The 15,706-nt window shown below is 55.2% G+C and overlaps 1 protein-coding gene across 1 annotated transcript in view; it reads right to left on the reverse strand.

The window, feature by feature from the left end:
• Positions 1-15,706, reverse strand: part of LOC121273792 (leishmanolysin-like peptidase 2) — a 33,425-nt gene that overhangs the window by 3,527 nt on the left and 14,192 nt on the right. The window contains exons 3-7 of the mRNA XM_041180957.1: positions 10,430-10,526; positions 8,787-8,894; positions 8,384-8,521; positions 8,000-8,283; positions 6,299-6,478 (exon numbers count right to left, since the gene is read on the reverse strand). Coding sequence (XP_041036891.1) covers positions 6,299-6,478; positions 8,000-8,283; positions 8,384-8,521; positions 8,787-8,894; positions 10,430-10,526 — 807 coding nt within the window. The remainder of the gene's footprint in view (positions 1-6,298; positions 6,479-7,999; positions 8,284-8,383; positions 8,522-8,786; positions 8,895-10,429; positions 10,527-15,706) is intronic.

The raw sequence follows: 15,706 nt of genomic DNA on the forward strand, positions 1-15,706 counted from the left end.
TTCAAGAAGGAGTTAGATAGAGCTCTTGGGGGGTGAAAGGGATCAGAGGGTATGGGGAGAAAGCGGGAGCAGGATATTGAGTTGGATGATCAGCCATGATCATGATGAATGAGGGGGGAGCAGGGCTGGAAGGGCTGAATGGTCTACCTCCCCGGTCCTAGTTTCTACATAACAGGAAACAGAGTTGGTACAAATGGTCATTTTCTGTAACGAGTGCTGTGCCACAGGGATCAGCGCTGGGACCTCAACTGTTTACAATTGATATAAATGACTTGGATGAAGGGATGGTGGCCAGATTTGCTGATGACTCAAAGGTAGGTAGGAAAGTAAGTTATGAAGTGGACTTGAGGAGACGACAAAGGAGTATACATGGGTTAAGTGAGAGGGCAAAGATCTGGCAAATAGAGTATATTGTGGGAAAATGTGAAACTGTTCATTTTGGCAGGTAGAATAAAAGAAGCATATTATCTAAATGGTGAGAGATTGCAGAGCTATAAGGTACAGAGGGATCTGGGTGTCCTAGTGCATGAATCACAGAAGGTTAGTGTGAAGTGTATTATCTAAATGGTGAGAGATTGCAGAGCTCTGAGGTACAGAGGGATCTGGGTGTCCTAGTGCATGAATCACAGAAGGTTAGTATGAAGTGTATTATCTAAATGGTGAGAGATTGCAGAGCTCTGAGACACAGAGGGATCTGGGTGTCCCAGTGCATGAATCACAGAAGGTTAGTGTGCAGGTACAGCAGGTCATTAGGAAAGCTAATAGAAAGTTATCATTTATTGTGAGGGGGAGTTGAATATAAAAGTAGGGAGGTGATGCTTCAGTTGTACAGGGCACTGGTGAGACCACATCTGGAGTGCCGTGTACAGAGTTGGTCTCCTTATTTAAGGAAGGATGTAAATACGTGGGAAGCAGTTCAGAGAAGGTTTACCAGACTCATACCAGGAATGTGCAGGCTGTTTTATGAGGGAAGGTCGGACAGGTTAGGCTTGTACCCGCTGGAGTTTAGAAGAGGGAGAGGCGACTCGATTGAAACCTTTAAGATCCTGAGGGGGGTCTCGGACAGGGTGGGATGTCGAGCGGACGTTTCCTCTTGTGGGAGAATCTAGAACGGCGGGGGTGGGGGGGGGCGGTCACATTAAAAATGAGGGGTCGCCCATTTAGGACAGACATGAGGAGAAATTATTTCTCTCCGAGGGTGGTGAGTGTTTGGAACTCTCTCTCTCTCAAAAGGCGGTGGGAAGCGGAGTCTCAGAATATTTTTACGGCAGAGAGAGACATAATCTTGATTAACAAGGGGGTGAAAGGTTATCGGGGGGAGGCAGGGAATGTGGGGTTCAGCCTACAACCAGATCAGCCACCGTCTTATTGAATGGGGGTAGCAGAGTTCGAGGGGCTGAATGGCCTACTCCTATTTTGTATGCTCGTTTTTAACCTGTGTTGGTAGGTCAGTCAATGTCTGACTCAAAAAGCAGTCACCCGGTACGGGCCAGGCGATGATTCAATCGGTCGGTCTTTCGGTCAGTCAGTCACCAATAGGCCGATCAAAACGCAGTCATTTGCTCACTTAACGTATCAGACTCTGTATCTAACCCCGTGCTGTACCTGTCCTGAGTGTGTTTGATGGGGACAGTGTAGAGGGAGCTTTACTCTGTATCTAACCCCGTGCTGTACCTGTCCTGGGAGTGTTTGATGGGCACAGTGTAGAGGGAGATTTACTCTGTATCTAACACCGTGCTGTACCTGTCCTGGGAGTGTTTGATGGGGACAGTGTAGAGGGAGCTTTACTCTGTATCTAACCCCGTGCTGTACCTGTCCTGGGAGTGTTTGATGGGGACGGTGTAGAGGGAGATTTACTCTGTATCTAACCCCGTGCTGTACCTGTCCTGGGAGTGTTTGATGGGGACGGTGTAGAGTGATCTTTACTCTGTATCTAACCCCGTGCTGTACCTGTCCTGGGAGTGTTTGATGGGGAAAGTGTAGAGGGAACTTTACTCTGTATCTAACCCCGTGCTGTACCTGTCCTGGGAGTGTTTGATGGGGTCAGTGTAGAGGGAGATTTACTCTGTATCTAACCCCGTGCTGTACCTGTCCTGGGAGTGTTTGATGGGGACAGTGTAGAGGGAGCTTTACTCTGTATCTAACCCCGTGCTGTACCTGTCCTGGGAGTGTTTGATGGGGAAAGTGTAGAGGGAGCTTTACTCTGTATCTAACCCCGTGCTGTACCTGTCCTGGGAGTGTTTGATGGAGACAGTATAGAGGGAGATTTACTCTGTATCTAACCCCGTGCTGTACCTGTCCTGGGAGTGTTTGATGGGGACGGTGTAGATAGAGCTTTACTCTGTATCTAACCCTGTGCTGTACCTGTCCTGGGAGTGTTTGATGGGGACAGTATAGAGGGAGATTTACTCTGTATCTAACCCCGTGCTGTACCTGTCCTGGGAGTGTTTGATGGGGACGGTGTAGAGGGAGATTTACTCTGTATCTAACCCCGTGCTGTACCTGTCCTGGGAGTGTTTGATGGGGACAGTGTAGAGGGGGATTTACTCTGTATCTAACCCCGTGCTGTACCTGTCCTGGGAGTGTTTGATGGGGACAGTGTAGAGGGAGATTTACGCTGTATCTAACACCGTGCTGTACCTGTCCTGGGAGTGTTTGATGGGGACGGTGTAAAGAGAGCTTTACTCTGTATCTAACCCCGTGTTGTACCTGTCCTGGGAGTGTTTGATGGGGTCAGTGTAGAGGGAGCTTTACTCTGTATCTAACCCCGTGCTGTACCTGTCCTGGGAGTGTTTGATGGGCACAGTGTAGAGGGAGATTTACTCTGTATCTAACACCGTGCTGTACCTGTCCTGGGAGTGTTTGATGGGGTCAGTGTAGAGGGAGCTTTACTCTGTATCTAACCCCGTGCTGTACCTGTCCTGGGAGTGTTTGATGGGCACAGTGTAGAGGGAGATTTACTCTGTATCTAACACCGTGCTGTACCTGTCCTGGGAGTGTTTGATGGGGACAGTGTAGAGGGAGATTTACTCTGTATCTAACCCCGTGCTGTACCTGTCCTGGGAGTGTTTGATGGGGTCAGTGTAGAGGGAGCTTTACTCTGTGTCTAACCCCGTGCTGTACCTGTCCTGGGAGTGTTTGATGGGGACAGTGTAGAGGGAGCTTTACTCTGTATCTAACCCCGTGCTGTACCTGTCCTGGGAGTGTTTGATGGGGACGGTGTAGAGTGATCTTTACTCTGTATCTAACCCCGTGCTGTACCTGTCCTGGGAGTGTTTGATGGGGACAGTGTAGAGGGAGATTTACTCTGTATCTAACCCCGTGCTGTACCTGTCCTGGGAGTGTTTGATGGGGACAGTGTAGAGGGAGCTTTACTCTGTATCTAACCCCGTGCTGTACCTGTCCTGGGAGTGTTTGATGGGGACGGTGTAGAGGGAGCTTTACTCTGTATCTAACCCCGTGCTGTACCTGTCCTGGGAGTGTTTGATGGGGACAGTGTAGAGGGAGCTTTACTCTGTATCTAACCCCGTGCTGTACCTGTCCTGGGAGTGTTTGATGGGGACGGTGTAGAGGGAGCTTTACTCTGTATCTAACCCCGTGCTGTACCTGTCCTGGGAGTGTTTGATGGGGACAGTGTAGAGGGAGCTTTACTCTGTATCTAACCCCGTGCTGTACCTGTCCTGGGAGTGTTTGATGGGGATGGTGTAGAGGGAGATTTACTCTGTATCTAACCCCGTGCTGTACCTGTCCTGGGAGTGTTTGATGGGGACAGTGTAGAGGGAGATTTACTCTGTATCTAACCCCGTGCTGTACCTGTCCTGGGAGTGTTTGATGGGGACAGTGTAGAGGGAGATTTACTCTGTATCTAACCCCGTGCTGTACCTGTCCTGGGAGTGTTTGATGGGGACGGTGTAGAGGGAGATTTACTCTGTATCTAACCCCGTGCTGTACCTGTCCTGGGAGTGTTTGATGGGGAAAGTGTAGAGGGAGCTTTACTCTGTATCTAACCCCGTGCTGTACCTGTCCTGGGAGTGTTTGATGGAGACAGTATAGAGGGAGATTTACTCTGTATCTAACCCCGTGCTGTACCTGTCCTGGGAGTGTTTGATGGGGACGGTGTAGATAGAGCTTTACTCTGTATCTAACCCTGTGCTGTACCTGTCCTGGGAGTGTTTGATGGGGACAGTATAGAGGGAGATTTACTCTGTATCTAACCCCGTGCTGTACCTGTCCTGGGAGTGTTTGATGGGGACGGTGTAGAGGGAGATTTACTCTGTATCTAACCCCGTGCTGTACCTGTCCTGGGAATGTTTGATGGGGACGGTGTAAAGAGAGCTTTACTCTGTATCTAACCCGGTGCTGTACCTGTCCTGGGAGTGTTTGATGGGGTCAGTGTAGAGGGAGATTTACTCTGTATCTAACCCCGTGCTGTACCTGTCCTGGGAGTGTTTGATGGGGACAGTGTAGAGGGGGATTTACTCTGTATCTAACCCCGTGCTGTACCTGTCCTGGGAGTGTTTGATGGGGACAGTGTAGAGGGAGATTTACGCTGTATCTAACACCGTGCTGTACCTGTCCTGGGAGTGTTTGATGGGGACGGTGTAAAGAGAGCTTTACTCTGTATCTAACCCGGTGCTGTACCTGTCCTGGGAGTGTTTGATGGGGTCAGTGTAGAGGGAGATTTACTCTGTATCTAACCCCGTGCTGTACCTGTCCTGGGAGTGTTTGATGGGGACAGTGTAGAGGGAGATTTACTCTGTATCTAACCCCGTGCTGTACCTGTCCTGGGAGTGTTTGATGGGGACAGTGTAGAGGGAGATTTACTCTGTATCTAACCCCGTGCTGTACCTGTCCTGGGAGTGTTTGATGGGGACAGTATAGAGGGAGCTTTACTCTGTATCTAACCCCGTGCTGTACCTGTCCTGGGAGTGTTTGATGGGGACAGTGCAGAGGGAGCTTTACTCTGTATCTAACCCCGTGCTGTACCTGTCCTGGGAGTGTTTGATGGGGATGGTGTTGAGGGAGATTTACTCTGTATCTAACCCCGTGCTGTACCTGTCCTGGGAGTGTTTGATGGGGGCAGTGTAGAGTGATCTTTACTCTGTATCTAACCCCGTGCTGTACCTGTCCTGGGAGTGTTTGATGGGGACAGTGTAGAGGGAGATTTCCTCTGTATCTAACCCCGTGCTGTACCTGTGCTGGGAATGTTTGATGGGGACAGTGTAGAGGGAGCTTTACTCTGTATCTAACCCCGTGCTGTACCTGTCCTGGGAGTGTTTGATGGGGACAGTGTAGAGGGAGCTTTACTCTGTATCTAACCCCGTGCTGTACCTGTCCTGGGAGTGTTTGATGGGGACGGTCTAGAGGGAGATTTACTCTGTATCTAACCCCGTGCTGTACCTGTCCTGGGAGTGTTTGATGGGGACGGTGTAGAGGGAGATTTACTCTGTATCTAACCCCGTGCTGTACCTGTCCTGGGAGTGTTTGATGGGGACAGTGTAGAGGGAGCTTTACTCTGTATCTAACCCCGTGCTGTACCTGTCCTGGGAGTGTTTGATGGGGACGGTGTAGAGGGAGATTTACTCTGTATCTAACCCCCGTGCTGTACCTGTCCTGGGAGTGTTTGATGGGGATGGTGTAGAGGGAGATTTACTCTGTATCTAACCCCGTGCTGTACCTGTCCTGGGAGTGTTTGATGGGGACGGTGTAGAGGGAGCTTTACTCTGTATCTAACCCCGTGCTGTACCTGTCCTGCGAGTGTTTGATGGTGATGGTGTAGAGGGAGCTTTTCTCTGTATCTAACCCCGTGCTGTACCTGTCCTGGGAGTGTTTGATGGGGACAGTGTAGAGGGAGATTTACTCTGTATCTAACCCCGTGCTGTACCTGTCCTGGGAGTGTTTGATGGAGTGAGTGTAGAGGGATATTTACTCTGTATCTAACCCCGTGCTGTACCTGTCCTGGGAGTGTTTGATGGGGACAGTGTAGAGGGAGATTTACTCTGTATCTATCCCTGTGCTGTACCTGTCCTGGGAGTGTTTGATGGGGACAGTGTAGAGGGAGCTTTACTCTGTATCTAACCCCGTGCTGTACCTGCCCTGAGAGTGTTTGATGGGGACAGTGTAGAGGGAGCTTTACTATGTATCTAACCCCGTGCTGTACCTGTCCTGGGAGTGTTTGATGGGGACAGTGTAGAGGGAGCTTTACTCTGTATCTAACCCCGTGCTGTACCTGTCCTGGGAGTGTTTGATGGGGACAGTGTAGAGGGAGATTTACTCTGTATCTAACCCCGTGCTGTACCTGATGCTGATAGCAGTACAGTTTTTTCCTGCGACCCTCAGTTGCAGTCTGCCCGCGCTGATGATCTCTTCCAGGCGCCAATACAGGGATGTGATGGAATGGTTCGAACATCCGGAATATTCCCAGAGCTCGAGGCACAGCTCGTAGCCGCTGCACACGTGCGGGTTTTGAATGTGGCATCTGGACAACGAGGGAGAGAAAGTTTCAAAATTTCTCCAGCACTTCTCGTCACCTCGAAACACCCCAAAGCTTGAGAGCCAACTCCCACAAACAGCATCCTGAGAATGACCCTCCGACAGCGCGGCTCTCCCTCGGCGCTGACCCTCCGACAGCGCGGCTCTCCCTCGGCGCTGACCCTCCGACGGCGCGGCTCTCCCTCGGCGCTGACCCTCCGACGGCGCGGCTCTCCCTCGGCGCTGACCCTCCGACGGCGCGGCTCTCCCTCGGCGCTGACCCTCCGACGGCGCGGCTCTCCCTCGGCGCTGACCCTCCGACGGCGCGGCTCTCCCTCGGCGCTGACCCTCCGACGGCGCGGCTCTCCCTCGGCGCTGACCCTCCGACGGCGCGGCTCTCCCTCGGCGCTGACCCTCCGACGGCGCGGCTCTCCCTCGGCGCTGACCCTCCGACGGCGCGGCTCTCCCTCGGCGCTGACCCTCCGACGGCGCGGCTCTCCCTCGGCGCTGACCCTCCGACGGCGCGGCTCTCCCTCGGCGCTGACCCTCCGACGGCGCGGCTCTCCCTCGGCGCTGACCCTCCGACGGCGCGGCTCTCCCTCGGCGCTGACCCTCCGACGGCGCGGCTCTCCCTCGGCGCTGACCCTCCGACGGCGCGGCTCTCCCTCGGCGCTGACCCTCCGACGGCGCGGCTCTCCCTCGGCGCTGACCCTCCGACGGCGCGGCTCTCCCTCGGCGCTGACCCTCCGACGGCGCGGCTCTCCCTCGGCGCTGACCCTCCGACGGCGCGGCTCTCCCTCGGCGCTGACCCTCCGACGGCGCGGCTCTCCCTCGGCGCTGACCCTCCGACGGCGCGGCTCTCCCTCGGCGCTGACCCTCCGACGGCGCGGCTCTCCCTCGGCGCTGACCCTCCGACGGCGCGGCTCTCCCTCGGCGCTGACCCTCCGACGGCGCGGCTCTCCCTCGGCGCTGACCCTCCGACGGCGCGGCTCTCCCTCGGCGCTGACCCTCCGACGGCGCGGCTCTCCCTCGGCGCTGACCCTCCGACGGCGCGGCTCTCCCTCGGCGCTGACCCTCCGACGGCGCGGCTCTCCCTCGGCGCTGACCCTCCGACGGCGCGGCTCTCCCTCGGCGCTGACCCTCCGACGGCGCGGCTCTCCCTCGGCGCTGACCCTCCGACGGCGCGGCTCTCCCTCGGCGCTGACCCTCCGACGGCGCGGCTCTCCCTCGGCGCTGACCCTCCGACGGCGCGGCTCTCCCTCGGCGCTGACCCTCCGACGGCGCGGCTCTCCCTCGGCGCTGACCCTCCGACGGCGCGGCTCTCCCTCGGCGCTGACCCTCCGACGGCGCGGCTCTCCCTCGGCGCTGACCCTCCGACGGCGCGGCTCTCCCTCGGCGCTGACCCTCCGACGGCGCGGCTCTCCCTCGGCGCTGACCCTCCCCACCCCCCCCCCCGCCCCAACCACCCCGGACGCCGCGGCGCGGGGTCAGAGTCCAGCGCTCCACCTCTGCCCCGTTGCCTGGTTACCTGGGGATGTCGGTGACGTTGAGGAGACTCTCAGCCACACCTCGCGCGTCCCGCTCCTCCATCCCCTGGCACTCTGGGCTCGCGCGGACTCCGATCCGGACGCCGGCCTGGTCTTCGGGCTGAGCGGGTTGGTTGGGGACTGCGGGGGGAGGGGGGGGAGGGAGCGGGGTCGAGCGGGAGACGGTGGGGATTGGGGGCCTCGCTGTAGCGGCCGTTGTCCGGTCCTCGCCATGGCGACAGAGGCGTCCATCCGGGCAGAAGAGGAGTCCACGGAATCCGGGCACCTGTAACCCAGACAGAGAGAAAGAGAGGGAGTAGGTCGGAGGGATAAGCGGGCGTAGGGGTGAGGGGTGCGCCCTTAGCTACTACACCAAGCCTCCCTACCTGGATGCTGTCACCCGCCTTGCACCGGAGCCACGCTGACCCTTGCACTTTGACCTCAAAGGCGTTCTCCCCTACGCACCGATGCAGGTAGCAGTGGCCGGTCATCGGCACCTCAGTGTCCGAGGAGGAGGAGGGAGCCTGGTTCAGAGGGGAAGAGAGAGAGAGAGAAGGGTCAGGGGTCAAAGGGCGTCGTATCTACCCAGCCTTTCCCCCTCCACCCAGCGACTCCCGCCCACACGAGGGGCTCGAAGGAGGACGGTCCCAGCTTCTCCAGCCACTCTGCGTCCTCTGCATACCCGCTCGTCCCATTCCCGTTGGGGTGGGGTTGGGGTGGGGGTTCTTGACCGGAGGGAGTTTGACTTTAACCACCCCTTCCCCCAACCCCACCCTTTCCCAGACTCACCGCCCTGGTCAGGTTTGCGAAGAAACAGCGGCTCCACTCCCCGTAGATCTCTCCGCTCGCGCTCAGATTCCCGGCCTTCTGTCCGTTCTTCTCCTTCCAGCATTCACTCTGTCGGGCGTAAACGGATCAATCGGTTCCGTTGTCCAGGAAAGCCAGTCGAAGGGGCAAAGATCGGGGCTAACCTTGGCTCGGCCGGGTATTTATTTGCAGAACGAAACGCTACAAGCGTGTACCTCCTAACTCACCCAACAAAGCATCTCAGTCAGTGTCTCTTTATAATCTGCTCAAGGAAAAGCCCAATTGATGTCCCTTAACCTGGCGAATAATTAAACCTGATTGCTGTACAATTAGCTCACCCAAGGACCCCCCCCAAAACTCTCTAAACCAACACTCCCGACTACCTCAGACCTATCTGACCCCAGATTTCCTCCCCGTACAAACTTTCCCCCAGTCTCCCCCATGTTTTTTTTTTATTGCCCATCCCAAATTGCCCTTGAGGGCTGAGTGGCTGGCTTAGGCCGTTTCGGAGGGGCATTTCAGAGTTAACCACATTGCTGTGGGTCTGGAGTCACAGGTAGGCCAGACTGGGTAAGGAGGGCAGATTTCCCTACCTAACGGGGATGTGTGAACCAGATGGGGTTTTTACATCAATCGACAATGGTTCCATGCTCATCGTTAGACTTTTAATTTCCAGTCTTTTATTGAATTCTAATTCCACCATCTGCCCATGGTGGAATTGAACTCAGGTCCCCAGAGGATTGCCCTGGGTCTCTAAATTACTAGCCCGGTGAAAATACAACTACGCCACCTCCTTCCCTTCAACCACTGCAGCCCCTGTGGTGTAGGTACACCCACGGCGCTGTTAGGGAGCGATTTCCAGGATTTTGTCCCTGTGGTGTAGGTACACCCACAGCGCTGTTAGGGAGGGAGTTCCAGGATTTTGTCCCTGTGGTGTAGGTACACCCACAGTGCTGTTAGGGAGGGAGTTCCAGGATTTTGTCCCTGTGGTGTAGGTACACGCACGGCACTGTTAGAGAGGGAGCTCCAGGATTTTGACTCAGCGACAGTGAAGGAACGGCCGATATATTTCCAAGTCGGGATGGTGAGGGGCTCGGAGGAGAACTTCCAGGTGGTGGGTGTTCCCCATGTGTCTGCTGCCCTTGTCCTTCTAGATGGTGGCGGTCATGGGTTTGGAAGGTGCTGTCGAAGGAGCCTTGGTGAGTTGCTGCAGTGCATCTTGTAGATGATACACACGCTGCTGCTACTGTGCGTCGGTGGGTGGAGGGAGTGAATGTTTGTGAATGGGGTGCCGATCGAGCGGGGGCTGCTTTGTCCTGGACGGTGTCGAGCTTCTCGAGTGTTGTGGGAGCTGCAACTCATCCAGGCAAGTGGCGAGTGTCCCATCCCACTCCTGACTTGTGCCTTGTAGGTGGTGGGCAGGCTTTGGGGGACTGGGATCTCCATTTCCTGGCCTGTTGGGGAGTCTGGTTGAGGGGATGGGTCAGACACTGACCTCTGCCTCTCTCTAACCAGGTCAGAGCAGCCAAAACACACACACAGGGATGAATGAATTGCTAACGTGTTGATTGGAGACATCTGGCCAGGATCTTTTGAGCTGAGACTGCCCAAACTTCACTGCTTACCCCATTCACGAGTGGTTTATAAACACGACATCCGTCCAGAAACTCATCAGTCAAGCAACTGGCTTTGTCCATGTGCAGGTAGTGACATCCCAGTCCACTGTCAGAGAGGGAGAGAGAGTCAGGACCCAGAGGAAACAACAGACAATCCCAATGGACCCCAACCCCTTCCCCTTCACTCCCACTGTACACAATCCCAATCCCAAACCCCTTCCCCTTCACTCCCACCGTACACAATCCCAATGGACCCAAACCCCTTCCCCTTCACTCCCACCGTACACAATCCCAATGGACCCCAACCCCTTCCCCTTCACTCCCACTGTACACAATTCCTATAGACCCAAACCCCTTCCCATTCACTCCCACCATACACAATCCCAATGGACCCCAACCCCTTCACTCCCACCGTACACAATCCCCATGGACCCAAACCCCTTCCCATTCAGTCCCACCGTACACAATCCCAATGGACCCAAACCCCTTCCCCTTCACTCCCACTGTACACAATCCCAATGGACCCAAACCCCTTCCCGTTCACTCCCACCGTACACAATTCCAATGGACCCAAACCCCTTCCCCTTCACTCCCACCATACACAATCCCAATGGACCCAAACCTTTCCCGTTAACTCCCACTGTACAAAATCCCAATGGACCCAAACCCCTTCCCCTTCACTCCCACTGTACACAATCCCACTCCCAAACCCCTTCCCCTTCACTCCCACCGTACACAATCCCAATCCCAAACCCCTTCCCCTTCACTCCCACCGTACACAATCCCAATGGACCCAAACCCCTTCCCCTTCACTCCCACTGTACACAATCCCAATGGACCCAAACCCCTTCCCATTCAATCCTACCGTACACAATCCCAATGGACCCAAACCCCTTCCCCTTCACTCCCACCGTACACAATCCCAATGGACCCCAACCCATTCCCCTTCACTCCCACCGTACACAATCCCAATGGACCCCAACCCCTTCCCCTTCACTCCCACCGTACACAATCCCAATGGACCCAAACCCCTTCCCATTCACTCCTACCGTACACAATCCCAATGGACCCAAACCCCTTCCCATTCACTCCCACTGTACACAATCCCAATGGACCCAAACCCCTTCCCCTTCACTCCCACCGTACGCAATCCCAATGGACCCCAACCCCTTCCCCTTCACTCCCACCGTACACAATCCCAATGGACCCCAACCCCTTCCCCTTCACTCCCACCGTACACAATCCCAATGGACCCCAACCCCTTCCCCTTCACTCCCACTGTACACAATCCCAATAGACCCAAACCCCTTCCCATTCACTCCCACCATACACAATCCCAATGGACCCCAACCCCTTCACTCCCACCGTACACAATCCCCATGGACCCAAACCCCTTCCCATTCGCTCCCACTGTACACAATCCCAATCCCCTTCCCCTTCACTCCCACCGTACACAATCCCAATGGACCCAAACCCCTTCCCCTTCACTCCCACCATACACAATCCCAATGGACCCAAACCTTTCCCGTTCACTCCCACTGTACAAAATCCCAATGGACCCAAACCCCTTCCCCTTCACTCCCACTGTACACAATCCCAATCCCAAACCCCTTCCCCTTCACTCCCACCGTACACAATCCCAATCCCAAACCCCTTCCCCTTCACTCCCACCGTACACAATCCCAATGGACCCAAACCCCTTCCCCTTCACTCCCACTGTACACAATCCCAATGGACCCAAACCCCTTCCCATTCACTCCTACCGTACACAATCCCAATGGACCCAAACCCCTTCCCCTTCACTCCCACCGTACACAATCCCAATGGACCCCAACCCCTTCCCCTTCACTCCCACCGTACACAATCCCAATGGACCCCAACCCCTTCCCCTTCACTCCCACCGTACACAATCCCAATGGACCCCAACCCCTTCCCCTTCACTCCCACTGTACACAATCCCAATAGACCCAAACCCCTTCCCATTCACTCCCACCATACACAATCCCAATGGACCCCAACCCCTTCCCCTTCACTCCCACCGTACACAATCCCCATGGACCCAAACCCCTTCCCGTTCGCTCCCACTGTACACAATTCCAATCCCAAACCCCTTCCCATTCACTCCTACCGTACACAATCCCAATGGACCCAAACCCCTTCCCCTTCACTCCCACCGTACACAATCCCAATGGACCCAAACCACTTCCCCTTCGCTCCCACTGTACACAATCCCAATGGACCCAAATCCTTTCCCGTTCACTCCCACCGTACACAATCCCAATGGACCCAAACCCCTTCCCCTTCACTCCCACTGTACACAATCCCAATCCCAAACCCCTTCCCCTTCACTCCCACCGTACACAATCCCAATGGACCCAAACCCCTTCCCATTCACTCCCACCATACACAATCCCAATGGACCCAAACCCCTTCCCATTCACTCCCACCGTACACAATCCCAATGGACGCAAACCCCTTCCCCTTCACTCCCACCGTACACAATCCCAATGGACCCAAACCCCTTCCCCTTCACTCCCACCGTACACAATCCCAATGGACCCAAACCCCTTCCCCTTCACTCCCACTGTACACAATCCCAATCCCAAACCCCTTCCCCCTCACTCCCACCGTACACAATCCCAATGGACCCAAACCCCTTCCCCTTCACTCCCACCGTACACAATCCCAATGGACCCAAATCCTTTCCCGTTCACTCCCACCGTACGCAATCCCAATGGACCCAAACCCCTTCCCGTTCACTCCCACCGTACACAATCCCAATGGACCCAAACCCCTTCCCCTTCACTCCTACCATACACAATCCCAATGGACCCAAATCCTTTCCCGTTCACTCCCAGTGTACACAATCCCAATGGACCCAAACCCCTTCCCCTTCACTCCCAGTGTACACAATCCCAATCCCAAATCCCTTCCCCTTCACTCCCACCGTACACAATCCCAATGGACCCAAACCCCTTCCCGTTCACTCCCACCGTACACAATCCCAATGGACCCAAACCCCTTCCCACTCACTCCCACTGTACACAATCCCAATGGACCCAAATCCTTTCCCGTTCACTCCCACCGTACACAATCCCAATGGACCCAAATCCTTTCCCGTTCACTCCCACCGTACACAATCCCAATGGACCCAAATCCCTTCCCCTTCACTCCCACCGTACACAATCCCAATGGACCCAAATCCTTTCCCGTTCATTCCCAGTGTACACAGTCCCAATGGACCCAAACCCCTTCCCGTTCTCTCCCACTGTACACAATCCCAATGGACCCAAAACCCTTCCCATTCAAACCCACCGTACACAATTCCAATGGACCCAAACACATTCCAGTTCACTGCCACCGTACACAATCCCAATGGACCCAAACCCCTTCCCCTTCACTCCCACTGTACAAAACCCCAATGGACCCAAAAGCCTTCCCCTTCACCTTCACTGTACAATACCCCAATGGACCCAAACCACTTTCCGTTCACTCCCACTGTACACAATCCCAATCCCAAACCCCTTCCCCTTCACTCCCACCGTACACAATCCCAATCCCAAACCCCTTCCCCTTCACTCCCACCGTACACAATCCCAATGGACCCAAACCCCTTCCCTTTCACTCCCACTGTACACAATCCCAATGGACCCAAACCCCTTCCCATTCACTCCTACCGTACACAATCCCAATGGACCCAAACCCCTTCCCCTTCACTCCCACCGTACACAATCCCAATGGACCCCAACCCCTTCCCCTTCACTCCCACCGTACACAATCCCAATGGACCCCAACCCCTTCCCCTTCACTCCCACTGTACACAATCCCAATAGACCCAAACCCCTTCCCATTCACTCCCACCATACACAATCCCAATGGACCCCAACCCCTTCCCCTTCACTCCCACCGTACACAATCCCCATGGACCCAAACCCCTTCCCGTTCGCTCCCACTGTACACAATCCCAATCCCGTTCCCCTTCACTCCCACCGTACACAATCCCAATGGACCCAAACCCCTTCCCCTTCACTCCCACTGTACACAATCCCAATGGACCCAAACCCCTTCCCCTTCACTCCCACTGTACACAATCCAAATCCCAAACCCCTTCCCCTTCACTCCCACTGTACACAATCCCAATCCCAAACCCCTTCCCATTCACTCCTACCGTACACAATCCCAATGGACCCAAACCCCTTCCCCTTCACTCCCACCGTACACAATCCCAATGGACCCAAACCCCTTCCCCTTCGCTCCCACTGTACACAATCCCAATGGACCCAAATCCTTTCCCGTTCACTCCCACCGTACACAATCCCAATGGACCCAAACCCCTTCCCCTTCACTCCCACCATGCACAATCCCAATGGACCCAAACCCCTTCCCCTTCACTCCCACCATACAAAATCCCAATCCCAAACCCCTTCCCCTTCACTCCCACCGTACACAATCCCAATGGACCCAAACCCCTTCCCGTTCACTCCCACCATACACAATCCCAATGGACCCAAACCCCTTCCCATTCACTCCCACCGTACACAATCCCAATGCACGCAAACCCCTTCCCCTTCACTCCCACCGTACACAATCCCAATGGACCCAAACCCCTTCCCCTTCACTCCCACCGTACACAATCCCAATGGACCCAAACCCCTTCCCCTTCACTCCCACTGTACACAATCCCAATCCCAAACCCCTTCCCCCTCACTCCCACCGTACACAATCCCAATGGACCCAAACCCCTTCCCCTTCACTCCCACCGTACACAATCCCAATGGACCCAAATCCTTTCCCGTTCACTCCCACCGTACGCAATCCCAATGGACCCAAACCCCTTCCCGTTCACTCCCACCGTACACAATCCCAATGGACCCAAACCCCTTCCCCTTCACTCCTACCATACACAATCCCAATGGACCCAAATCCTTTCCCGTTCACTCCCAGTGTACACAATCCCAATGGACCCAAACCCCTTCCCCTTCACTCCCACTGTACACAATCCCAATCCCAAATCCCTTCCCCTTCACTCCCACCGTACACAATCCCAATGGACCCAAACCCCTTCCCGTTCACTCCCACCGTACACAATCCCAATGGACCCAAACCCCTTCCCACTCACTCCCACTGTACACAATCCCAATGGACCCAAATCCTTTCCCGTTCACTCCCACCGTACACAATCCCTATGGACCCAAATCCTTTCCCGTTCACTCCCACCGTACACAATCCCAATGGACCCAAATCCCTTCCCCTTCACTCCCACCGTACACAATCCCAATGGACCCA

The sequence above is a fragment of the Carcharodon carcharias genome (genome assembly GCF_017639515.1).
Source record: "Carcharodon carcharias isolate sCarCar2 chromosome 27 unlocalized genomic scaffold, sCarCar2.pri SUPER_27_unloc_10, whole genome shotgun sequence".
Taxonomy (NCBI): Eukaryota; Metazoa; Chordata; class Chondrichthyes; order Lamniformes; family Lamnidae; genus Carcharodon; species Carcharodon carcharias.